The sequence below is a fragment of the Amphiura filiformis genome, chromosome 15, assembly GCF_039555335.1.
Source record: "Amphiura filiformis chromosome 15, Afil_fr2py, whole genome shotgun sequence".
In the NCBI taxonomy this organism is placed as follows: Eukaryota; Metazoa; Echinodermata; class Ophiuroidea; order Amphilepidida; family Amphiuridae; genus Amphiura; species Amphiura filiformis.
Window position 1 is genome coordinate 16,498,033 of NC_092642.1, and position 27,674 is coordinate 16,525,706.

At 36.9% G+C, this 27,674-nt stretch overlaps 1 protein-coding gene across 1 annotated transcript in view; it reads right to left on the reverse strand.

The window, feature by feature from the left end:
* LOC140171318 (dynein axonemal heavy chain 12-like) overlaps nt 1-27,674 on the reverse strand; it is a 79,672-nt gene that overhangs the window by 37,872 nt on the left and 14,126 nt on the right. Inside the window, 20 exon segments of the mRNA XM_072194554.1 lie at nt 114-233; nt 635-817; nt 1,504-1,728; nt 3,640-3,823; nt 6,223-6,452; nt 7,026-7,271; nt 8,265-8,411; nt 9,084-9,372; nt 10,429-10,558; nt 11,503-11,779; nt 15,266-15,548; nt 17,188-17,309; nt 18,125-18,319; nt 18,987-19,187; nt 19,784-19,853; nt 19,855-19,967; nt 20,691-20,961; nt 21,577-21,698; nt 22,919-23,125; nt 23,677-23,938. Of these exon segments, the coding sequence (XP_072050655.1) occupies nt 114-233; nt 635-817; nt 1,504-1,728; nt 3,640-3,823; nt 6,223-6,452; nt 7,026-7,271; nt 8,265-8,411; nt 9,084-9,372; nt 10,429-10,558; nt 11,503-11,779; nt 15,266-15,548; nt 17,188-17,309; nt 18,125-18,319; nt 18,987-19,187; nt 19,784-19,853; nt 19,855-19,967; nt 20,691-20,961; nt 21,577-21,698; nt 22,919-23,125; nt 23,677-23,938 (3,877 nt within the window).

A 27,674-nucleotide genomic window follows, 5' to 3' on the forward strand; every position in this document is an offset into this window, starting at 1 on the left:
GTTCACACAGGACAAACTTTGACACAACTGAAATCTCTAGCACCTGATCTTGCATAAAACATTTTCTAATCACATATTTTATGGCATTGAAGATATCAACCAATACTACTTACCACAATCCACGTTTTCAGGTGTTTAGTGTCCATATCATCTTTCATGTTATCATCCAAGAACATCTTGACGAAGTACATCAAGGAACGAGCCATGTTGTTCTCACTAGTTACTACATATTCCTGTTGGCAAGAATGAGTCAACAATAGTTATGTCTTATCCAGTCAGCTTGCTCACTGTTGTTTTATTTTTTTTGTTTATGTGCGTAGGGTCATCTTTGAGCAGCCATGTACTGTCTTTGAGCAGTTGCAATCCATGGCATCTTTGGACTATTCCTGTTGAAATGTCATGTCTGCATATTATGAGTACAGCTTGTCCACACTACACAGTAAAACTCTTCAATGCGTTGTGATACCATACAAAAATCCATTTACTGGGAATGGCTGCAATTATATTTGGAGAGTCTCTACAATATGAACCCTGGGTTACTTTTCAATCTGTTCACATAAATTTTGAATTAAAAAAAAATCTTTTATAACTGAGTTACTGATTAGCATTAACTTACATGTAAATTATTTCTTACCTTTAAATTCCTGCGTACATAGTCCATGACGGGAACAAGCAGCCAATCAAATAATGCTGTAAAGAGTGGAATCTCTTTCTGCAGTGTCTCTGATAATGTATTGAGCCAGGATTTGAAGACGGGACGCCAGCCTAGGTTAGCTGGTTCCAGATAGATCATACCACATCGACTCACGGTAGCAGGCTGAAAAGAGATAGTTGAAATGTTAAAAAATTGCTGGGGACCACTTGGGCCAAAAGTCGATTGTCTGATGGATAACTGATATGGGGGAATATGTGGATCCTAGATTTCTCTACTGGATTCAGTTTGACTGAAATTTGTTTGCACAAAGTAATAGGCATATTGCATAACAAAGGAGATGGATTAACCTCAGAGCTGTTGTTATGCAATATGCCTATTGCCTTGTGGGAAGCAATTTTGGTCAACCTGACTTCGGGTAGAGAAACCTATGATCCATTTATTGAAAAGTTGTAATCAATGACCATTAAGTGAAAAATGAACATTTTGCAAACCTGATAATTTGGTTATACTTTTGAGAACCAGTTTAATGGTATCAAAATGACAACCCTCTGCAACTGAAAAGTTAATTCTTAAGGATAGGTTATAGTTAAAATTACGGTTTATAGTTGGGGTTTAGGCTCATTGTTCGGGTTAGTGTTATGAGTATCTAGATTTTACATAAAAAGTATGTGGTATTCTATGAATATAATATTTACAAGGCTTATATAAGGTGGAAATTATTCAGCTTTTGTTACTGCACACATCAAAAAAGTATCAACTCACGCTCGGATAAACTTAAGTGTATGCCATTCTATATCAATACACGGTGTTATGAGTATAATAAGCCGAACAAACTTTCACTAACTTACCGATGCCTGTGACAAATCCATAGCCTCAAAGATAAGACTCATGGTGTTAGACATCTGAATAATCTCGCCACTCATCAGACATAGTTTCTTGTTGTCATCTAATACTGTGTTCATGCTCTCAATCCACAGTGTATCAATGGGGCCATCAAATAGCACCCACTTACGGTCTGGTGTGTCCGTTGAGGCAAACTCACGGAATGTGTTGGCGACTATACCATCGGTCCACTGTTCGGGGAAATAGTTACGTATATGATAGTTATGAATAACAAGTTCTAGAGGCAATGTTTATGGTTTACGCAAAAACAACATAATCTGATCATACTCAGCCAAAGTTAGAAATTGTGAATCCAAAGTTATCATTATATAATTGTTAAAGCTTTAAATGTTGAAAAACCAATACATCTACCAAACATAGGTTATGAAGTGCTGATATTTTAAAATGCTCTTTATCTGATGTTCTATGTCTGTAATTGTTGTTTATTTGTTTTTGCAATTTTGCTTCTTACATATCGTTATGAATTCGGCAGATGGCCGAATCCGGATTCGGCTTTTGGTAAATTCATTTTATGCATGCATTACTTTTGAATTTGAGAACAAGGGATCAATACTTTGCCTATAGAGGGCAGCATATCGACTTTTTAACGGTTATCGTCGTTGACCGTACTGCGATGCACCGTTAGCTAACCATGTATACCGCCCTCTTTTGAATACTTACTATGCTGTTATCATATGATCTCCGTTACAAAATTGATATGCTGCCCTCTATTATGTACAGCATTGATCCCTTGTTCTCAAATTCAAAAGTAATGCATGCTTAAAATGAATTTACCAAAAGACGAATCCGGATTCGGCCGTCTGCCGAATTCATAACGATATGTCAATAAAATTTGGCCTGAGTGGATCAGCTACACTTGTCTGCCGAGAAAAACAGTACTTGTTTGCTCTTTTAGTGTATACAGCGTAAACACAGAAGTGATGTCCTGATTGGCTAATTCAATCATCTTACAATGATAACAAAAGACTGTTAATCTGATTGACAGATTATGTGTCAAAGCTTCGTTTGACACTCATAAAGGGAACACAAAGCCCCACCTATGTCAGTCATTAACCGGGCACATACGTCGATCAGAGCAAGAGCCTGTTCTTCTCTTAAATTTATGTCACACATTGTGATAGACACATTGTGATAGACTTTCACGGAATTTATACAGTATGTATGCGAATGAGACACAATTTCAAAAATATTGAACGATTACAGCTTGTTCTTATTAGGGTGGGGTGATGGAGAGAGGAGTATATCATGATTTTCTTGTAAAAATATATTTCACACAGTTTCTTGCTTTTAACTATGGGGAAGGCAATTGAGGGTAATACATTAATTGCAAAAGTAGAAACTAAACAAAACAAACAAATAATTTCTGCTGTAAAGAAAACTGATTATATTACCTACAAGCATTTCACAATTGATCATATGGGAAATTATACAAACAGATAAGCAGGAAACAAGGAAGCTTAATCTAACTACATTTGGGAAGACGGCAGTAAAACATGAAATATTAAATACGAAAATTTACAACATTATGATGATGGAAGCTGACAAGACTTACATTTTGAGATGGGCCTGGCTGTTATGTCACAAGAAATGACAGAGAAGACAATGACAAACAGTGTATGAATCTATAGTGTGTGTCAGTAACTAGTAATGGATCCCCAAAGTACAGTAATATCATATAACCACGCTTCCCCAGATTTTCAATCTTAAAATTCCACAACTTTTCCACACTCCGTGGGAACCTTGACAAGTTTATCTGGGGTTTAATTGATAAAATTAAGAGCATGAATCCTTATTAATGATTGAAGCAAACATTCATATAATAATAGATTTTGGTGCTTGTTGTTCATTAACTTGGTTGATTTCCAACTTGCAATCTGCACGCTGATTAGCCAGGGCAGTCATATACCATATTTATGGCTGTCACAGTGGCACCTGACCAATCAAACACTTCATTCTGAATGACTGATGCATATTGTTTAACTTCCCACACTGACAAAAACAAGATTACAATATGTGATCAGTTAACAAAAAACTTGTGTTTCACAATGTTGTCGACAATGCTGTAGATTGATTTTTCGTACCTCATGTGAGACAGGGTCAAATTGTCCAAACAGCTGACCCATAGTGACCGCCTTGGGGTTGACCGTCCTGTACATGACTTTCTCTTCTTCATTCAAGCCTTTCTCATTGAGTAGGGTTAGTGTGTCAGCCAATGTGTGTAGTACTTCTGTCTTGCCTGCAAAGGGCTCTCCCACCAACATGAATCTAAAGGAAAATTATATGATTTAAACGGCATATTGTCACTTTGAAAGAAGTAAATTGCAAAAACCTATTGACAATTGAATACCTGAGTGGAAGAAGGGCCCAACTCCATCAAAACTGTTTTTGAGATATTAAGAAAAAACTTAATATTTGGACAAGTTTTATAGACAGAATGATTTCATCTTCAGGGGACCTTTAATACATGAACATACAATATTACATACAGGGGCGTAGCCAGCTTTCTGGGTCAGGGGGGCAAAATAAAATTTCGGGGGAACAGAAAAAAATTGCAGTTGTATCATACAATACATAGAGACTGTATATCTACGAGCTTCCGAAAAGGCCGTAATTGGATGATGTGCGCGCGTATCGCGAAAAAAAATGGTATTTTACACTATTTTGGCCTTTTATCCGGCTAAAAGGAACTTCAAGGTTACAATGTGCGCGCGTAGCGCGGACAATTTTTGTCTTTTATACTATTTTGGCCCTGAATTTGGCTAGAAAAGGGGCTCCGTGCCCTTTTTCTTTTCCTTTGCCCTCCTGATTTTCTCTTTCATTTTTTGTCAGAGAGGCACTTTTTTCTTTCATTTTTTGTCAGGGGGGGCACTCTGTACATACTATACAATTGCAATTTACACTGCCATATAGTAAGCTGTATTCCAATTCATCAGATTTTTATCTCTTTAGAAATACTTGACTATATAGCCTGTATACCTTTCTCGAGTCAGTAGTTTAGATATTGTTTTTTATTGTTTCTCTAAATGTAATGATGAAAAGTATATAAAAGTTTACATTTTTAGAAAGGAAATGATGCAAGGAATGCAACTAGCATAACAAATTCCTGCAAAAATGAACAGTTTTCGAGAAAATTGCAAAATTTGATTTTACTTTACTGACTCGAGGAAGGTATAAAAGTATGCATATATAGCCAATCTTGCTTGCATACATAGCCAATCTTGCTTGGATAAATATCCATTCTTGCTTGTTATATCTTTTTCAGATAATCTTGGCTTTTCCAGATGTTTTTTCCATTTATACCAGAAACAAATCATTAATATCCTTCCAGGATTTGCATAATGTAAATATGCATAAATTGAAAGCTAGCATATTGTCATAATAAACTGCATGTTTCAGTATAGACGAATAGGCCATGACCGCCAGTGAGGTGTGGGAATGTGTCAAGGCGGATTCGTGTGTAAGTTTACCTTATGGTCACTTTTAGATCACTTGTCATCATGGGCTATTCCATCAGAAATCCATACACCTCTTATAGGAGACTTGACCATAATCTTTCACACAGGGAGTGTGAATTTCACATCGAATTACCTGAATGGGTGACTCCATTTGAAGTTTACACCCATATTGTGAAAGATTAAGGTCCTGTCTTCCATAGGGGTGCATAGATTATAGGATAAATGCGTATCACTAGTTGAGAGTGAAATAATGTACAAAATAATGCACACATACTGAGATGTTGATGCGTCTAATGGGGGGAGTGCATTAGACACATCAACATCTCAGTACAAGTGCATTATTTTGTACAATTTCTCGAGCAAAAAGTGATACGCATTAATTGACATATTTCATACACAACTAAAAAATCCTGTGATTTTTCCTAATTTATAACAAAATAGTCACTAAAAATGTTGGGAAATACAAGCAGATATAAATGCATCAACCCATAAGAAAAATGAATTCGTCCGAAAGCACTGCACGCATTACGTGGAGTGCGCACCCGCATCAATTATACAATATTTATGCACGGCTAATAATTTACTAACGTTTGCTCTGATTGGTTGTCATTATTTAGGAGTGTATGAATTTTAAATAGAGTAGCCCAATTTGTGAGACTGTACCTCATAGCTATGTACATTTGCAATTTATTCTGTTAATTGCTACTAGTTTATAATTCAAATTTGGGGCTTCTTCTGGCCAACTTCTTCATATGAAGAGATTGCCACGCTTGTAACAGTGCGGAATGTTGATGGGGGATCCAAACCTTTTTCAGGATATTCTTGTTTAAGAAATTCAGATACATGCAGAATTACGATTAATTCTGAATTCACGATTTTGAATTCCGATCCCTTTCACAAAGAGCTATTGCCAAATCATTCCGATCGATTCTGATCGACAAAAGTAATTTGGGTATGAATGGGCAGACAGTAATAAAAGCCGTAGCGTGCTGAGATCATACTCTCTCTGACTCACGCTATCACTGAATGAACACAACAAGGGTTTGCTCTATGATTTTGATGTCTATGTATTTTAACATTGTATGAAGATAATAAACTACTACCAAGTGAAGTCTGAACAGAACATTATTAATACCAGTGGCCTACCGTATCCACCATACCCTTACAATGGTGGCAAACGGTCTCGTTATACGCTATCTATAAACTTACCCGTGTCTGACTATCATCATCTCATAAGTCTGGATGATCTTCTCCTTGAATATATCAACATTTTGAAGATTCTTCCTCTGGCAAATCTCTTCCACAGCTTCTAGGAACACTTTGTAATCAGCTTCAGGGAGTTTGACACCGGGGAAGAGATCAGAGATGATACCCTCAAACAGAGGGATGTCATGTGATAAGAACTTAGGCAAGTTGACATCCATGATGGAACGCAGCAGCTGCAAGGAATCAAGATTTGTTGCATTATATATTTTCAAAGATGAGCTGTCAATAACATCAGATCACAAACCAAGCAGAGATAGCAATGAACTTATAAAACACCTGTCCTGTTTTTACTATTATTTCTGCAATGTAATATACTTTACCTGTAAACTTTGTACCAAAATGCCTTCTCAATTCCCTTCACTTGCATTCAAATACAGACCAGCACGACAGATCAAATGCCAGTGAATGAATGTCACCACATATGCGATATAAAACCCTGTTCTCTAATCGTTACTGCAATTAATCAGTGGTGAAACCTTTGCATACTGTACACATTTCTATTTATGGAGAATGCACAAAGGTGTATTGGTCAAGATCTTCAGTGACCATTAATTAATATGTAAAAAAAAATCAAATGAATTCCTGAATTAGAAATATGAATTTTACCAAATTTGACAATCTTAATTCTTATTGAAATCCTATTTAAACTGTCAACTTGTTAATTATGAGCAGGAGCACCTGCCATAAAAGCCTTTCAAGAACATTTAAGAAATGGCTGAATTTTTAATCTTGACCCTGATACTTACCAGAATATTTTCGTCATCATCAGGGAATTTCAGCTTCAAGTTACCAGCTGCAGCTAACACAGCCTTGACTGCTCTCATACCATAATCATAATGGAACTGAGAAGACAGCTGCTCAGAGCACAGACGATACGTTGTGACAATCTTGACGGACAGATTACGAGCATCGATAAAGCCGAAAGAGTAGAGCACGATCTCACCAATCAGTGCATAATCTGGCACCATCATAGCTACTGTTCTGAACAACACCTGTATATGAAAATATGCAAAAAAACATTGTCACCAAAACAAATAGTGGTTTGATCAAGCAAAATCAGTCTGAAATTGGGCTTATTCAATTTCCAGTTTGTATAAAGCATTTGCAAAGCTACATTTTGCAGAAAACCCATTGAAATTGAACATTAGTTCCGAAGACTTGAACAGCTGAAGTGTTTCAAAATGATAGGCAACTAAAGAATCATATCCTTTGGTTGGCTATATCTGAAAATCAGTATTCCCAATTTTTGACTGATGTTGCTTGATCACATCACATATAATGTAAACAATGCAATTTGTTTCCATGTTTGTTATAATAATATGCAAAAAGAAACAAGCATGCATCAAACACAAAATGTGTTGGTTATATGGTGAAACAACTAGTATTCAACTCCGTTCTTCAGATCAAAATCTGGTTCCTAGGACCTGTTAAAAATTCTCTGGGGACAAATCTTTTTCTATAACAGCACCAAAACTTTGGAATGAATTGCCTCAAGACATCTGCACTTCTCAAGCATTGAATGTTTTTAATCTAAATGGAGAACACATCTTTTTGATTAGATTGTTGTACTTTTAAGTTTGCATTAATATTACAAACTTCTTGTTCTCTTTTGTTTACCTAAATGTACTTTTAAGTGCTTAGAATCATTGTTTATTACAATATTTATGTGTCATTATTGTCTTGTATTGTAAACAATGTAATGGTACACTACACCACCTTCTCCTAATTAAGAAACATGGTGCAGTGTACCTTCTTCCATTTTAAACTCTTTGAGATTATCTGGCTTCTAATGGTTTATGACATATTGTATGGAAGACTTGACCTTAATCTTACATAAAGGGGGTGCAGCTTTTAAATAGACTTACCAGAATAGGCGACTCCATTTGAAATCTACACACTCTGTGTGGGAAATTAAGGTCATGTCTTCCATAGGGGGTGTATGGATTTCAACTGGAATAGCCCATTTCTTGTACTTTTCAACGTACCTTGAGATTGTCTGGTAGTTCTGAGCGTCCAGCATAACCAGGGTTCATAGTAATGGCCACAAAACATGTTGGTTTCAGAGTCAATTCTGTCCCTTCAAACATAAATGTTTCTGCCTTAACTATCACAGCCCTCTGAATGCACAGGATCTATGTGAGAAAAAATAGGATGTAGTTAATGATTAAAATATGTTTGATGCTTGTAACGAAATAGATGTTTTTACTACAGAAAGTGTGTCTCATACTATTTCCATAGATTCAACCATGTCAAAGAACAAACTGTTGAATAATAACCCAATGCATATCATCAGTGAAGAATATTGTCTCATATTCTACCCATAAAAATATGTATCATGATATGATTCAAGTAGGCCAAAGGAGGCCATTTTGAATATTAAGTTGGTGAATTTCATACATCCCATCGTATTTGGTTGCCAAGTTATGAGCATTATCCAGTATATTTTACTGATTTATGCTCTCCATTTACCAACTTCATTCCATTAACTGCACAGGGTACTTAAATAATTTTTAGTGGGTGCTTATAATTTAGTTAGCGTATCCCAATACTTTGCGGAAAGTTTTAATAATTTCTTATTTGCAACATGAAAATTCATTGGGTGGGTGCTTATAAGGGCATTGGCGCTTATCAGGGCATGGGTGCTTATAAGGGCATGGGCACATATAAGGGCATGGACAGTTAATCTCTAGGTCATTTCAATTTCACAATGCCTTGGGATCAGATTATGTCACAATGTCCAACAAATGAAGATCATGACAACATAATTGAACCCAGGACCTCTGGTATTCTTGTCTATTACTCACCTGTTGTGCAACCACAGACAGCACCTCCAGCTCAATTCTGTTGAACTCATCAAAGCAGGCCCAAGCACCTGATGATGCCAACCCTTTGAAGAACTTGCCCATAGCTAGGTAATCCAGACCATCTGAGCAATTGAACACGACACACTGTACGGCTAGGGCTTTGGCTAAATCTTTGGTGGTCTCTGTTTTGCCAGTACCAGCTGGCCCTTCAGGGGCACCCCCTAAATGAAGATGGTATGCACCGACTAGGGTACGATAGCATCTATCAGTCAAAGGTGTGATCACCAACCTGAAGAGTGAATGTACAAAATTAATAAATGTATTTTAATAGATTCAATATTTTGGATGAAGTTCATTTTATATTACTATTATACTATTCTTTGTGCTGATGAAACTAGGATTACTGAATATAAAAGCTTACACACCAGTCCCTAGAGAGAGAGAGAGAAAAACATGCCTGCATACATCGGGCACCACTGCGCCAATATATTGTGATCCCATATGCAAATTTGATTGGCCACAAGTCATATGCAATGTAACATCAGTCTAACAAAACAGCAAATATTGTTCCCATTTTAAATTTGTGAGAAGTATATCGCTTGTTTAACTTGTAAAAATGATACCACTGTGGTATGATCGATGGTACATAAATATGACAACAAGATCATTGACATTTGATGGCCCACTTTGAATTACTCTTGGTCCCAGAGAGCTTTGTTATATTCAACAAAACCAGGTTGCATCAGTGTCAAAGATCTGTCTGGGATCGAGGCCAAAACTACTCAAAATCTCCATAGGCATGTACTGTGGAGTTTTGCCGATCAAGTCAATTTCAAATAGGGTTACCTGAATTGGTGACTCTATTTGAAATCTACACCCCCCTTATGTGGGAGATTAAGGTCATGCCTTCCACAGGAGTTGTATAGATCTCAACTGGAATAGCCCATTAGGATTCCATCTTTAACTACAGAAGTCAATCACATACTGATTAATCACATCACATCAGCAAGCAGACTTAACAAATAATATTCAAGTTTATATACACTGATTTAAACAATGGGCCATTCCATTTAAAATCTACGCTACCCCTGTGGAAGATTTCTGGTATATCTTCCACAGTGGAAATATGGATTTCAAATGGAATGAACACATTAACAGCCCCATTTTTTTTATACACCCTCTGAGAAAGATTCAACCTGAATCTTCCACTGAGAGAGAGTGTTTTAAATGGAGCTGCCGATGTGTTCATTCCATTTGAAATTAATACTCTCACTGTGGAAGATATTTCCAAAATCTTCCACAGGGGTAATTAGTTGATTGAAATGCACTCAGACCTAGCACTCACCTGAATGAGTTTCCCAGATACTCATAAGCGTACTTGACCACAGCATTGGTGATCTTGACGGTAACATTCTTGTTTTCCCAATAGTATCTCAGCTGAGACAACCAGTTGAAATCATTCTCCGAACTGACACCTGTTAGAAAAATAAAACAACATCTTTCAATAATCTAGCTTGCACCAAGTCTTTTTTAATACTTTGGGACTCTTACTCAAATTCTAGACCCAACTATGAGGCAGATTCATAACCTTCTACTATCGTATTTGCACATGATAGGATTTCGCACTTCTATAATTGGGAAGTCCATCTTAGTCTGTTCTATTTTTTGAAGTGCTACATGCAAGTTGTGATTAAAATTGTTTATTTCAACAACTATCAGTTAGCTGGTCTATTTTTTGAAGAGCAAAATACAAGTTGTGATTAAACTTGTTTATTTCAACAAATATCAGAGAATAAAATCTTAAGATTTGGGAGGAGTTCAAATGAATTGGTTATGAATTTGATAAATAACTTTGCATCAGTTATATTGTTAAAACAATTTTTTTTCTTCTTCTTCTTGTGTCCACACATGCTAGGTATTGTATTTTAGTCAAAGCTGGACACAACACATTGTTCTCAGCTTTGCATTCTTGCTTCAATAGAGGACATTGCAATAGGTGGCCCATTGTTTATGGTTCAGTTCCACATACGCAGGTCATATCGTCGGTGTTTAGATAACCCTATTTTTTTTTCAAAATAAGTGATGTGCCTGAAATGGAACGATGACTGGCATCTAAAGCTTGAACGTTACAAACGGTTTGCACATGCAGCGCTTAGCGCACAATATTGGTCCAACAAACAACACCACACTTTAAATCAAAGTTTGCCAGACGCATAGTGAAATAATCCAGAGGTACACTTGTTTGCCCTCCATGAGCGACACTCAAGCATGGCGGAGTCGGTACTCTTTGGTTTTAACTACATCATTGGGTATAACCAAAGAGGCAGATTTACAACAGCCATAGTCTGGGCTCTCTAATCTAATCCCTCTGCACCTGTCCCTCTGTCACACCTTCATAATAATTACTCCATTAACTTACCATTATCAGCCATATCCGTGACCACATCACGAGCATGCACATCAATAGTGACAAGCGCCCCCAATGTGATACGTGTCTGTTTAGATAGCTTTCCTCTGACAAGTTTCACAATGTCAGACAGTTGTGCCTGCAGTTTGTCGTAATATTCCCTGAGACCTTGCGGGCCACCTCGGATGGCCTCGTGGACCTCGGTTGTCCAGTAAATCTGAGAGACGCAAAGAACGACTTGCCCTGGCCATTCTTGGACCCAGTCTTCACGAGCTTCAATAGCATAGGCCTGGAAAGATGATAATTGAAAACTTATCAAAATCTTAACATGTAAACTATACCACTTTTCACCCTGATGTGGCAGTGACATCAGTGCATATTTTATTAAGCACAGCTTCAAGTCGCTAGCACATAGATATGTGTGCAAAACACCTGCCTCCATGCATTGAGATCACTGCCACATCAGGGTGAAAAATGGTATAGTCATAAATCTAAGGATATCAGATAGGTAATATATATTTTGATACATAAACTGAGTCATAGGTCTAAGGATATCAAACAGGCAATGATAACACTTTGATACGTACATGTACATATATCGTACCATATAGACAAGCCTTATTGCAAGATTAAAATCAATATCTGTTAGATTAAGATTGGCATTAGAAAGATATGTAACTCTTCAATTTTCAGCCAAAACTTTGAACAAATTGGATATGTATTGCATGAAATTTGTTTATTTTTGTAGATGAAACAACAAAAGCCTCAAAATTTCACCCAATATCAAAAAGCAGTCCACACTTTCAAGTACAATAATGTCATGACTACTATGCTTTTTCTGCAATGCTTCAACTGTGTGATCAAATACCCAAAGATTTATGACTTGCATATGATATTCTTGGGCTATTCCAGTTGAAATTCATACACCCCTTGTGGAAGACATGACCTTAATCTTCCACATGGGGGGTATAGATTTCAAATGGAATCACCATTCAGGTAACCCATATTGAAATTCACACTCCCTGTTTGAAAAATTAAGGTCATGTCTTCCATAGGGGAGTATGGATTTCAACTGGAACAGCCAATTTGTGTGTGATCATATACTCAAAGATTTATGACTTGCATCAACTGAAATACAAGAAGCTACGGTGTAAAATGCTATATGAAAATGTTTATATGCCCATGCAAAATGCTCTATACACCTGTTTGAAAATGCTATTTATACACCTATAAAAATGCTTTATACACCAATGAAAATGCTGTATACTAATCTGACCATGCCCCTAATCAATGGTCAAATGATGGTAGCCATAATTGGGTGTACCCACGCCTGTATTGTCATATTTTACATCATGTAAAAATTTGATAATAAGCATATGTGCCTATTAATGAGTTGCTCGGACAAGAACAAATGTTTAGGGGAGTTTGTTAAACTTTTTCATTTTTATCTTTTATTTTACAAATACCTGTGTTAATATTGAACACCTTTATGACTGAAAAACATTGAGAAAAGACTGCTTTGGGAAGCACCCCAGCTATGGCTACCAGTAAGGTATGGAAGGTCTCAAATTGTATATATGTGTATACCGTAACATGCTATGTATAAATACCTGTGACAAGGTCATCCATATAAACATGAAAAGGCTATATAATGTGTATGTGGAAATGCTATTATGTATTCCAATAAGAATTGTAATGCTATCTTCATGATTGTAATATAATATATTAGAATGGTGAAGCATGGGTATGAAACAGGAAAATCTTTCCACTTCTAATAAAAGGGTGGCTATGCAAGGGTGACAGATGGTAACTGAAATAAAAGAGCAGAATTCCTTTGATACCTTACTAGCATACTTACAGCAGTGTGTAATAAACAATGAGTTATTCCATTTTAAATCCATACACCCTTATGGAAGACATGACCAAAATCTTCCACACAGGGAGTGTGGATTTCAAATGGGATTACCCGAATGGGTGACACCATTTGAAATCTACACTCCTTATGTGCAAGATTAAGGTCATGCCTTCCATAAGGGGTGCATGGATTTTAACTAGAATAGCCCAATGTTGCTGATTGGCTGCTCATTCAATCTGCCAATAGTCAACAATGGTATTTTAAAAACCCTGTCCATCAATGATGGTATCTCTAAAAGCCCTGTCCAGTTGGAAAATATTGATTGCAAGGGTGTACACCTTGTATAAGGAAATCTGCTTCAAGCTAAGCTGAATATTGCCATATTGCTTGAGTTTGGGGTGGATAGGCTTGAGTGAGTTTTAGATATTATTATCATGATTGAAGCATACAAATGATTCATATAATCAAGTGTATTATTAGTTGGGGTGGGAGCTGCAACTACTTGTATTATAATGATACTTTGCAATGACTACTCTAATTTATGCAACATGGGTGAATTGATTACTTTGAATGCACTTACAAAACCCTTCAGCAAATAGTGTGCAAATATATGCATGTATTGGTGTGCACACAAGACTGGAAACAAGAGGTGTCTTGCTTAAATTTCTATTCCTTAACAGGGATTAACATTTTAGGGAGACTGGTTAATTACTCATCTGAAAGACACTTGATTGTAAGCTCTTTATAATCACAACCTCCTTGCTGTACTTAAGCAGCACATGTGTGCTATATTAGTACTGAAGTGCCAAAGATTTCTAATAAAGACTGTAGCTTATAAATGCCCTTTGCTCCCTGCAGTCATGCACTTTTATGTACCGTAAATGTAATTATATTTGTCAATATTGCTGAACAGTTTTGAGAGATGCATTGCTATTATTTTGTATATATTTTAAGCATGCATTGATAACAATATTTTATACCAATTGTGCATAAGCCTAGAAGATGATTCAACGGCAATCCACATGAAAAACAAAACAGCAGCAAATTAGCATGAAGAAGGAAACAAGATAAACATGTCAATAAGTTAAGTATTTGTCCTGCAGGTTGTCCTGATTTATATACAGATTAAGTGAAAAATGCAATTGACTTTATCTTATTTGGCAATAACATGGGTAGAAGTAGCTTCAATAAGCTTATTTCACCCAACAGAATAGCTTTGGGTCCAATGCTAACATGCATGCAATATACTGTCAAAATGGGTCAAAACAGATAAGGGATTCCTTTCAGAAAGCCAATTCATCATTTCTATCACTGCTTTCCATGAATGGGCTGTTTCAGTTGAAATCTATACACCCCTATGGAAGACATGACCTTAATCTCCCACACAGGGGTGTAGAGTTTAAACGAGTCACTCATTCAGGTACAATCAATTTGAAATACACACTCCCTGTGTGGGAGATTAAGGTCATGTCTTCCATAGGGGTGTAAGGATTTCAACTGGAATAGCCCAATATCTAATTATATTCTAACCTTAAATTTATCTCTAAACCTAAATCATTCACAAAACCTAAATCTATGATGAATCGTAAACTATGGGGCCTAAATATTCTAAACTACTATATCTGATAGCCCTTGCAGATTTGCCACCAATTAAGCCAGTCCTGTTGTTCCAAATATATAATCTCCTGGCTATTTTTCAAATTAGATGTGCTAGAATATCATAAAATCAAATTAATACCAACATTTAGTGTTTCACACAGGAAACTGCTCCACATGAACTCAAAAAGGCATTTCAATGACATCCTTGCTGAACATAGTTCCTTCTCATGCTTATTTTAATTTAGACCTACTAGACATTTATAGAAATCAAGTTAACAATATTCAATAGCTTTTACAAAAATATATAATTATTCTCATTACCTCAACAGATTTCTCGATGACATCCCTGACACTTATCAACATGACATCCTGTACCTGTAGTAGCCACTTCTCTACCGCGCCACGAGCTTCTGACGTCGATATAATCGACGACATTTCCACTCTCTCTCCTTCACTACTCAGCATGGATTTAATGTCCAGGTTCTCCAGGAATTCCAGCTTAGCGATGCCTTCAAAGCATTTCTTCAGATGAGGCTGGACACGGAGTGGATCTTTGGTTTCGGATAGGATCTCCAACATTTCATCATTGGATAAGAAGAAGAACCTGGAATAGAGATGTTTTTCACAAACCATTTATTGAGTTGGGCTATTCTTTGGGTTAGGCCCATGAAAGTCAATTCCGAGTTTATCATCCCTTTTTTTTCCCAGGTTGATGAGGTGACTTTTTCATTTTTTTTTTTTTTTTATTTAATCAGATTTCATTATTGACCTAAAGTGTGTGTTGATTTAAAGCCACACTCATACATGTTATTTATAAACATGTTTTTATATGGGTAGGGACTAGAAAAGTTAGAAAAGAGCCTGGTTTTGGTTCCAAGTTATAAATTTATATGTTTTACAAAAAAAAAATATGTTTTCAATTGCTAAAACTGGTGAAAACACTGATACTTTGAAAATAATGAATTATTTTGGCATTTTTGAAAATTTGACGCGGGTGTTTTTGGTGTCCAAAAAGTGACGCGGGCGGGGGACGATAAACTCGGAATCGACTTTCACACGCCTTATCACAAGTCATACCAAGTTAACAATGAACTTTGTTGTACATGTACACTATAATTATACACAATTGTTTAAGAGGTTTCTTATGCTTATGTGATCTAATTGCCTGTTACTGGATTAGCCAAGAACATGCATATGTTAAACATGTATATTTTCATCACCAGATCCATCATTGTTACCTTGTTAACATTTGTGACATCTCAAAGAATGCGCTATTCCAGTTGAAATCCATATACCACCTGACATGACTTTAATCTTCCACATAGGGTGTGTGCCTTTCAAATGGGGTTAGCTGAATGGGTGGGTCCATTTACAATCTACACCCCCTGTGTGTAGATTAAGGTCATGGGAGATTAAGGTCATGTCTTCCATAGGGGTGTATGGATTTCAACTGGAATAGACAAAATAATGTGTGTTTGGGGATAGTTTATTTTGCCTTCCATGAGTGACCTGCTAACATGGCAGACATAGAGGATCATCATATGTGACACAATCAAGGGGAATGAGTCACATGTAGGCAAATTTCAATTTGAAGTTTTTTGCATCATTTTCTGGCCGTTTACAAATGTTACATTTTGATGCAAACCCCATCAAAATCGGACATTTGGTTGCTGAGTTATGAGCAATTTATCAATGGCTAAAAACAATATAAAACAAAAGAACACTGTTTTTGCCAATATCTCAAAAACAATATTAGCGACATCCGACTCATTCCCTTGATCATGTCACATATAGCAAATTTGATCTATTTAGATTTTGAATAGAGAGGTCATCAGGAAATTAATTAAACTTTCTGTTTGTCAACAAATTTTACGTTCAAATTTCACAAGCACAACAATCAAACTGTTGTTGTCCTTCCAAGTCATGACCATGTCACTTACGTAATTGTTGTCTATATTTAGATTTTGAAAAAAGAGGAGTTATCAGCAAATTTAGTCAACCTGTAAATTTTTGATTGTCAAAGAATTTTCATGTTCAAATTTCAAAAGCATTACAATCAAACTGTTGTTTTATTTGAGTCACTTACGCAATTCTTGTCTATTAAAAAGCCCTTGAATATTCAGATTCTATTTTTCATGGAAAATTATTGTATGTTTTACCCCAATCTTTACAGCCATCTTGGTTAACAATTCCTGAAAAATGACAATCTTAGTTGCAACCTCAAGTAAATGAATTGCACCAACCTTGGGAAGAACAATCTCTTCTTCTCCAAGTATGCATTGAGACCTTTCAAGATGCGATCTAGGAGACCATTGCTGTCTTGAAGCTTCTCTAGAATACCAGCAAGATTGGTGGCAGCTAACACCTGAAAAAATAGAAACATTTTGATTAATTCCTTATAATAAAGATGACATGTTTCAAGCACAACATGTTCTGACAATTTCAAACTCTGTAATTTGTGGGGTTTTAGATAAATGTCTTGCATCAGATACATTATTGAGTTCAGAGTACATTATTTCTAAAAGGTGCTTAGGCAACAAAAAAAGAAAACCCTGTTCTACAGGCATGACAGACCCAGATTTTACAAGAATTGGGAAACAAATTTTTCCAGTACAAATGAATGCCAGCCCAAATTTCAGGAACAAAAGTATCAGAAACAAATTTTTTTTGTTTTTGGTATTTTCTCAAATTGGAAAATATTTACAGATTTTTATGATTTTGGGGGTCATTTGCAAAAACAAACAAAAAAGCCAGACCGACCCTACTTGAAAGGTCCGCCCGTCTTATTGCTTAAAATGTCATAGGAGACAAACTGAGCAATTTCCTGCAACACAATGTTGTAATTAAAGATAATATGTGACACGATCTGGTCCATGGTGGCATTTTAGAATTTGAGTTACTATAATTATTACCTTATACAAACAGGCTATCATATACTGAAAGCACAAAAGGTCTAGCATACTTCGTTCAAAAGTTACAACATTTTGTGTTGTCTATTTTCTTATATATTTCATTGTCTGTTTACTCCATATTTTTGCCTTTATCTTAGTTTCAAATTTGCCACCTTTGGCCTCCATGGACCAAATCATGTCACATATAAATAATAATCATAGAACATTATGCCACATCCATTAGGTCCTAGACTCTTAGAGTTTAAAACAATCTTAAAAGTATACATACCTTAGGATCTTTGATGGTATGTCTCATGACTTCCTTCCAAACTTTGTCCACTGTCTGAAAGAGACGACCCTCTTCAGGCATCTGTTGCATGATGTCTTCTGAGCTGAAGATTGGTTCCAGGTACAACCATTGGGCTTGTACCTTGAGCCATTCATCTATTGTCTCCTGGACACGAAGTAGTCTTTCTTCCCATGTCTGGTTATAATAACAAAGAAAGAAAACAAGATTTGAATCAACTCTGAAATCTTATATTCAGTTAACACTCTCCTCCTAACTATGGTTTTTGTAAGTATGCTCGGACTTCCTATCATTTTCTTTTTCAATACAGTGGAGAGCAGCATGTAAGCTGAAATTGGACTGTGTCATTTTTGACATTTGTTTAAAAAGTTACTTTTTTCAGTCTTGGTTTAGAAGTGACGTAGCTTGTGAAACCATCACTGCATCTTCATTCAGCGGAGTGTTTATAATTCTCTGGTCACAAGTCAGCAGATCATCGTAGATGGCGGGAAGGTCATATCCACCAGGTTGTATCATCTACGATGATCTGTTGACACTTGACCACCCATCGGGTAGTCATGTGACTGGAGGATTGTTAACACTACGCTGAATGAAGACACTGTGGTGGAGCTGCAAGCTATGTTCCTGCTTAACCAAGATTTTAAAAAAGGTAACTTTTTAAGCAAAGATTGGGAGGACAGTCATTCTGAAAATGATAATTCCACAGATATCTTTCCGAGATCTATCACCTGTGGTAAAGATGGCACTCATTTGCACATTGTTTATGGCAAAACAAGCGGATCATCCATCCAGCATGGCTTGAATCTCATATACATTATTCACCTAAACCAGTTACCATACTGACCTTGATTTCTTTCTCAAACGGTTTAATAAATGGTGATCCTCTCATAGTCTGTGTCTTCACAATCTGATCATCCAGTATGGTCTGGATCTCATCAACAGAAGCCAGGATCTGCATCCCAGAATCTCGATAGGTGGTGAGGCCAAAGGTAATGGTTTCCCATTCCTCTCCCATCTTGGCCATGGCTTTCTCCAGAGAGTATTCCTGAAAGAGTTCACAGATATCAGTTAAATAGAATCAAAATGGTTGGATTAAATGTGTCCACATATACAATTTTATATAATTTGTATAGTTGCTCCCTAGTCAAACCAATTAATTAAAAATCGAGAACCAGTGTGGTTCCGGAAGGGCGTTAAGGATTCTATTCACATCAGGACAAGCAGAACTGATTTGAACAGGGACCAAGGTGGCCATAAACTTTCCAAAGCTTACAACTCCTTACTACATCAGAGCATGTCATGTCTGAGTCTCTAACAAGCAACATTCAGCAGTCCATCAACCGAGTAAACAAGGAATAAAGCTAAATTCCAAAGGTCTCAGGTGAGGTGAGCAAATTTTCAGTTTGAGTGACAGTTTCATTTTCTTCATTATATAATTTTATGTTTTCTAAGTAGATCCTCAAAGGCAGGAAATAATGAGCAATAAAATTGAAGTCATGTTTTTGATGATCTTCATGGAATAACTTTAGAAGAACAATCTGGCAACCATGTTGCTCATGCACCAGCATATCCTATGCAGTAAACAGCATCTGCCAATTGCATTTGGCAGATGCCAAAATATGACATCCTGCACTTGCTTACCTTACTGGCTGCACCACTGATAGTCTCAAACTGCTCCATGTATGGTCCCAGATTCAATTTGAGAACCTTGCAATGTACTTCCCGAGTCAGGGGTCATGTCAAATCCAGCTAGGTCAGACATCTTTTCCCAATGTCTCTGTCTGATGCCAGGATTACACAAGATGGCGATGGTTGGGATGAATTCCTGAAAAAAATCAAATATCAAGTAAAATTTTAATGAATTACTGAGCATAAAGAGGAATTCTTTTGCAGGTAGGAATGGTTTAGTATCATTGCAGTCAACAGAAGAACACTTCTGGTCAAAGCTGTTTGAAGCCCTCCATTGCATACATCCAGTGTTTGGAATAAGGTGGGTCTTTGGGCTACAAGTCACTGAAGGTTTGCCGGTATGTTTCCACATGAAATTATTATGTCACCAAAGTCAGTAAGATGGACCTAATGCTGACTTCGGCATCAATCCATGGCGTTACCTGTTGTTGATTTGCAAATCTGAAGTCTTATAAAGTATCAGAATGTAAACCAGTGTAACATTAAAATTTTACACTTTGAGTACGGCCGGTGAAAATGGATGAGAGTCCATAGATTTCAAATCCAAGGGCCCAAACAGCCCTTGAAGATGTTGGCTTATTTCAAGCACTGCTGGCATTGGTCAGGGTACAATGGATTACTCCATGGTCACAATCAATTCTCACCTTAAACTCCCTAATCTGTTCCTGTACAGTATTACATACTTTGATAGCTGCCCAACCAGTCTCTTTCTCCTCCTTCTTCCCTTCCTATAAGTCACAATCAATCCTTACCTTAAACTCCCTAATCTGTTCCTGTACAGTATTACAGACTTTGATAGCTGCCCATCCAGTCTCTTCTTCCTCCTTCTTCCTTCCTACAAGTCACAATCAATCCTTACCTTAAACTCTCTAATCTGTTCCTGTACAGTATTACAGACTTTGATAGCTGCCCATCCAGTCTCTTCCTCCTCCTTCTTCCCTTCCTCCTCTGCTGGTGCCTCGTCACCAATCTTCTTCTTCTTCTTTGGTGCATTCATTTCCTTCTCTGCATCGGCTTTCTTCTTAGCGTTGACAAAGCCTTTGGTGATCTTGTAGATTTCACGCCAGAATTCATCAGCTTCTCCTTCTGTTGATTCTGATTCCAGTTCAAGGAAAGCGCCATCCATCCATCTGGAGAAAAGAAAAGCTTAATTACTTACTACTTATTTCAATCATAGAGAACAGTCCATTTGCTTTATAATAGGGTGTAAAAAATGGCAGACACACATGCTACAGTATTATGCAAAGACCCCTCCCCCTGCCTGATTGGGTGCTGTTTACAGCACAAACAGAAAGTGGGGGTTCAATTGGCTAATTGAATCATGTCATTATCATATTAGCACCTCATTTGCAATCAAGCTGCGCAGCTGCATCGTGTGACGAAGGAGTGACCTTCTGTTTATGCGATGATCAGGAAAAGCGTCGACCAGTGTGAAAGGTATTTGCAAAATATTATGTCCAGATGAAGTAAGTCAGACACTATGACAGTATTTGCATACTCATGTGCTTCATTGGCATATTCAGCTATTCCAGCTGAAATCCATCACCCCTATGGAAAACAAAACCTTGAGATTAAGGTCATGTCTTCCATATGTGTGGATTTCAACTGGAATAGCCCACTGTGAAAGTCGTCATTTTTGCATATGTGTGTAGTTTTTCACGATTTGCCGATTTTTAACTGACTCGCTTGCTTTCAAATTTGCCACAGTGTGATAAAGAATATTGTGACTTTGCAGCTGGACTTACTTTTTCTCTGCTCTTTGCCACTTGACGACCAAACCAAAGAGTTTCTGATAGGGTTCAATAGCTGTGGTTATCTCTTCAATCTCTGGGTATGATGTAGCATCCCATTTGTAGAGCTTCTCTTCCTGTGAAGGTATAATTAATTGACATTAATGGTTTTAATTAAGAAACTAATAAATATTCTTAGTCAGTGGGAGTGGTCTATTTGTAGACACATAATCTGATTGGACAATCGCATGATTTTGGGTGCCGTCTATCAGGCCGTAGACGACCCCACGTCATCATGAGTGTTGATAATGCGTAACACGCTTGCAGAGGTTCGCGTATGTATCGCATTGAATGCGTAGACTAGTGCGGAATACGCGCTTGTGCTAGTAGTACAGTAATTAGTTTTTGCTTAAAAAAATAGTTTACAATATTATAGTAAAATAATATTTAACTGACTAAGAATGAGAATAAATGATAGGAATTTTTGTTTTTACTATCCTCTACCTATGATAGACGACAGGCAGGTCCAATATTTTTATCGTAGTATATTGGACCTGCCTGTCGTCTATCACATGGTAGAGGATAGTAAAAATAAAAATTCCTATCGTTTATTCTCTAAATTGAAGTCTATCAATAACTGACACAGTGTGCATTATTTCTCCCCGTCATTAATGGAAATTGTCAAGATGCAACAAAAACGGTCCCAGAACCATAATAAATTACCAAGTTGGAAAATTTGTTGTGATTGAACAAATTTTTGTGTTTTGAGCATAATTATGCTTTCTGAAGTGATTCTGAATCAAAACTACACCCAAAATATTAAATTTTTCATGAATTTAGTACAAATTAGTACATATCTATGGGAAACTGATATTGACAAGTTCCATTAAATATAAATATTTATTTTCATAAACAATCTTTGCAGTTATTTATGGATTCAAATTAGGAAATGAGCAACGATAAATATTATAGTACCTTGAACATTTATGCATGGATTTTAAACAAAATATTGGCAAAAATTGTATATTAATGAGCCTCTCCAGTCATTAACTCATTAACTTTATTGATTATTGATACAAACAATACGATACAAAGAAAATATAAATTGATATATTATGAAAACCGTATGTCCAATTTGCTTCAAACAAAAGGCATATTGATCATTGGACTTTACCGTACTCAATAAATCTATTAAAACATGCTTAGAGCATTTCCTAATTTCCAGAAATATAATCATATTCCACCTTAAAATACGTAAAGTCCCCCAGGTGGTTAACACTTACATCACATTTATCAATTTGTGAAAAAAAAGTTAACAAATCAAAATCTTACAATCTTAAATGTGTTAGAATCTCACCTTGTTGATGAAGCTAATATTTTCCTGTGCATCTACAAGTCGTTTCTGTACCGCCCTCACATCATTGACATATTGTACCATCATATCCAGCTCACCATACTCTGCAAACTCAGCCACACGTTTACGGATCTTGTCCAATTCTATCATGACCTTCTCACGTCTCTCTAGTAGTTCAGCCTCTCCTTTCCTCTTGGAGCTCTCCACAAGCTGTAGTAACAACAAATCAAAGTATATTAATTTGATTGGTAAATTATGTTTACAAGTTCATTAGTTTTCATCTTCCAGTCGGAATTAAGATTTCATTAGTATATTAGATTTCAGTTACGTAAAGTGTGCAAAAGCATCAAGGATTTGGCATAGCGGACAATAAATCATTCAGGTGGAATTCCGGTATGAATTAACAATACTGCTTCTGTTGGATTAAAATATAGAACCATATATAGACTGAAATAACCCTGATATTCTTGGGGCATGACCAAGATTAATCTATCAACATGGTCAAAAAATGTTGACAATAATGATGGATTCAATCAAAATACAGGGAGGCACTACGTACCAAGTAGTGTCAAGGAGCTGGAAATGAGCTTTGCCGCAACCCTAGCTGTTTACACAGATTCAGTGTTTAACTTGCCATTTCTGGTGGTAAATCTCCCATTGGGTACTATTATCAATTGCTATCAATAATTGTATTCTTAAGAGTCCTGCATTGAGACTAAGCATCCAATGAACTTAAATTTCTATGAAAAAATATAACATACCTCTTCATTTTGATCAAATATGGGTTTGATATCACTCGGCCACAATAGAGTAGTACAATTCAAATCAATATGATCTTCAGTGAAGAAGTACACATCCAAGAGATAATTCATCCGTCTCATGCTCTCTGTGATTCGTTCGTTGAGCACTTTGATACCACCGATGCGGGCTTTCTCGATGTATGCAACCATCTCCATCATCTCTTGAGAATCCTCTGGTATTTTGAGGGCACGCTCTTTGATGGTTTCAAACTCCTTGCAGATGCTGAAATAAAATGGATTAAATCCATGAAATATTAATAATAGAACTGAAAATAGGTGGTATGACTTTTCGTATAATGATGGTATAACTACACTTCAATACACGGATTTAGGGTTTCTCTACCGGAAGTCAATCTGTGCCAAAATTCCTTCCCACAATGCAATATGCGTATCTTTAGAACCTAGTATCACAGGCCAGCTGTACCCTCCTTAGTGTCTTTTCTGGTAAGGTTTATTGTAAACTAGAGTCCAAAGTTTTCCGTTTTACAGAAATCGGAAGAAAAATCACGGAATAGGAGGTACAACACGGAAAATGACATTTTTGTATGATGTGACAAAAATTGTTAAAAGATAAGAGAAATAAATGTTAAAAACAATCATGAGTTGTGTATGTCAATTTTTATGATAAAAATGCTGTTTAATAATACCAAAATAAAGGTATAATTACCAAGGCATGAACCCCCTATATCCCTCCAAACATCGTAATAGTCAGCCTATTATCGTGAGAATATGCCAATCAGAGCATATTGATCTCGATATTGAACTACTACTACTACTACTAATTGAAATTTAATACCGCGCCAAAAACCAAAACAATTTGCACTAAGGCGCATGAAAACATAAACAATGGATGAAAACAAGAATAATATAATACATAAAACATAACATCAGATAAAGTCCAAAATCAAGCAAAATGAATACAGTTACTGATTGAAAGCAATATTGAAGAGATGTTGTTTAAGCAGTTTCTTGAAAATGTCAATTGAAGAGGCGGTTTTGATATGTTCTGGTAAAGCATTCCATAGTTTTGGTCCATAACATGAAAATGATCTGTCTGCAAAGGTTGAATTCTTGGTCTTGTGCTCAGTGAGTATGAAAGAGGCAGTCGAAGTTGAACGAAGACGACGATGAGATGTTGAAACATGAAGCAAATCTGAAAGGTACTCCGGTGCTGTTTGATGAAGACATTTGTAGACGATGACAAGTATCTTAAAGTCAACGCGCTGCTTAATTGGCAACCAGTGCAACTCAACGAGGTCTTTGGAAATTGAGTCATATTTTCGCTTCCTAGTTACAATACGTGCTGAGGTACGTTGGATGTTAACTAGCCGTTTCAGGAGCGAAGCACTTATGCCAACCAGCAAACTATTACAATAGTCAATTCTCGATGTTACAAGAGAGTGGACAGCCATTTTGGTCGATTCAGTTGTGAGCATCTTGCGAGCACAACCAATGTTTCTGAGATGAAAATTTGCTGATTTTACAATCTTGGTCACTTGAGCAGACATGCTCACATTGCAGTCAAACATCACACCAAGATTTCTAACTGCGTTCACCTGCACTGGGACATTCACACCAGCGATGTTAACTGAGGAGAGATGAAATTTGTTCAACTGGGCCCGAAATCCACAAACAATAACCTCAGTTTTCTCTGCGTTCAATTTCAAGAGGTTTCGCGACATCCAGGTTTGTATATCGTTAACACATTTCTCAATAGTAGCAACAGCCAGATTTACACCATCAGCAGAAGTTGGACAGATAGATGCATAAATCTGTGTGTCGTCGGCGTAAATATGCAGAGCTAAACCATAGTCGCGAATGATGTTACCAAGTGGCAGAGTGTAGACTAGAAATAACAAGGGCCCTAAAACTGACCCTTGTGGAACACCGTAATGTAGAAACTGAGCACAAGAGAATTTTCCATCGATGCATACACGCTGTGATCTACCAGCTAAATAAGATGTGAACCACTTTAGTGGAATGTCACTCACACCTATAAGGTCTTGCAATCTTGAGAGCAGCACACGGTGATCAATGGTATCAAATGCGCTACTAAGGTCCAGCAGTACAAGAATGGTGATACCTTGTTTCTCCATAGCCCACAGGATATCGCTGTGGACTCTGATTAACGCGTTTCAGTACTGTGGAATTGTTTATAGGCAGACTGAAAGGGTTCATGAAGTCGAAGTTGCGACATGTGATCAGTTAGTTGCTTGGCTACGACTCTCTCAAGAACTTTCGAAATGAAAGGGAGATTGCTCACAGGACGATAATTCTTGAGGATGTTGCTGTCAAGGTTAGCCTTCTTTATCAATGGAATTATGATGGCAGTCTTAAGAGGCTCTGGAACGATACCTTCAGCAAGTGACATATCAACAATAGATGTAATGGCTGAAATAAGCACATCGAGGTGTTCCTTGACCATCCATGAAGGAAGCGGATCTAACAGACAGGATGGTGAAGGAGATTTGGTTATAATCTCCATAACATCAGCTTCAGAGATAGAAGTAAATTCATTCCATACACTGGTACCCTGTGAGTCTTGCGAAGTGGAAGCATCAGGTGGAAGGGCAGATCTTATATTCTCTATCTTAGTCATAAAGTAATCCGCGAACCGATCTGCCAGGTCACCGGCAGAATCATGATCAGGTAGTCTCGATGGTTGCTTACTGTGTAGAATATTGCTAATAACAGAAAACATTGATCTGAAATCATTGCCACATTCATTGATCTTGTTGTTAAAGAAAGAACATTTGGCGTGGTACAAAGCAACATTGTACTCATTTCAATGTTCTTGAAATGCTCTAAGTCAACAGTTAGACCACTTGAAATCCATTTCCTTTCTGCTTTCCGACGATCTCGCTTTCATCTGATGTAGCTTAATCTGAAAACCAAGGTTGCAGATCTTTAGGAATGACAGTCTGTGTGCGAAGTGGAGCATGCCTGTCCAACAAGCAAGAGAGTGATTCATTATACTGTTCGACAGCTTTGGTAACATTAGATGCCAGTGAAGAACATACGTTTGAAGATTCAGTGTCCTTCTTGAAATTCTGTGGATCAATTGATCGGAGTTTCCTTGATGTTATAGTCTTTCTTGGAACAGACGGTTTGCTTACATTCAAATCACAAGCAATCAATGCGTGGTCTGAAATGAGATCTAACACACGAGTCGATTCAACAAGACTGTCCATTTCACGAGAAATTATTACATCCAATGTATGACCACATCGATGAGTAGGTCCAACTACTGACTGGATCAGTCCAAGACTTTCAATCAGTCCATTAAACTTCCGCGTATCGGGGTCATCTAAAATATCAAGGTGAAGGTTGAAATCCCCAACAATCACTAAATCACCCTTGGAGATGGAGCAATCTTGAAGAAACTGAGAAATTTCTTCAAGGAACATCACAGTAGTGAGTTTGTTTACGCGTGATGGGTAGGGCCTATAAATGTTAACAAGAGTGAAACACTTTGACCCATTGGTAAACACTAGCTCGCAGTACTCAAAGGTCTTTATATGGCGATCACGATTGTCAAATTTTGAAGCAACTTTCAGGTCTTCTTTAAAAACAACTGTAACGCCTCCATGAGAATCGCCTCTACCACGAGGAATATTATAGATGTCATATCCCGGTGGGGTAATCTGAGAAACAATGAAATCATCAGATGCATCATCTGCTAGCCAAGTTTCTTGCAAAGCAAAGATGTCAATATCGTGCTCTTCGAATAAATCAGTGATGATTCCACAGGTTGCTTTCAATTTAACACTTTATTGTAACAATAATATCATTGTTCATACATTTTAAGCTTTATTCATGACACAGATTTACAAATTTTACAACACGGAAAATGGATTTTAGAAAGCGGTAAACTTCAGACTCTATTGTAAACTATTCCACATTTCAAAAACTCACTCTCTCCCCTATCGCAAGCCAAGTGAATCTGCTTTACCTTTCCT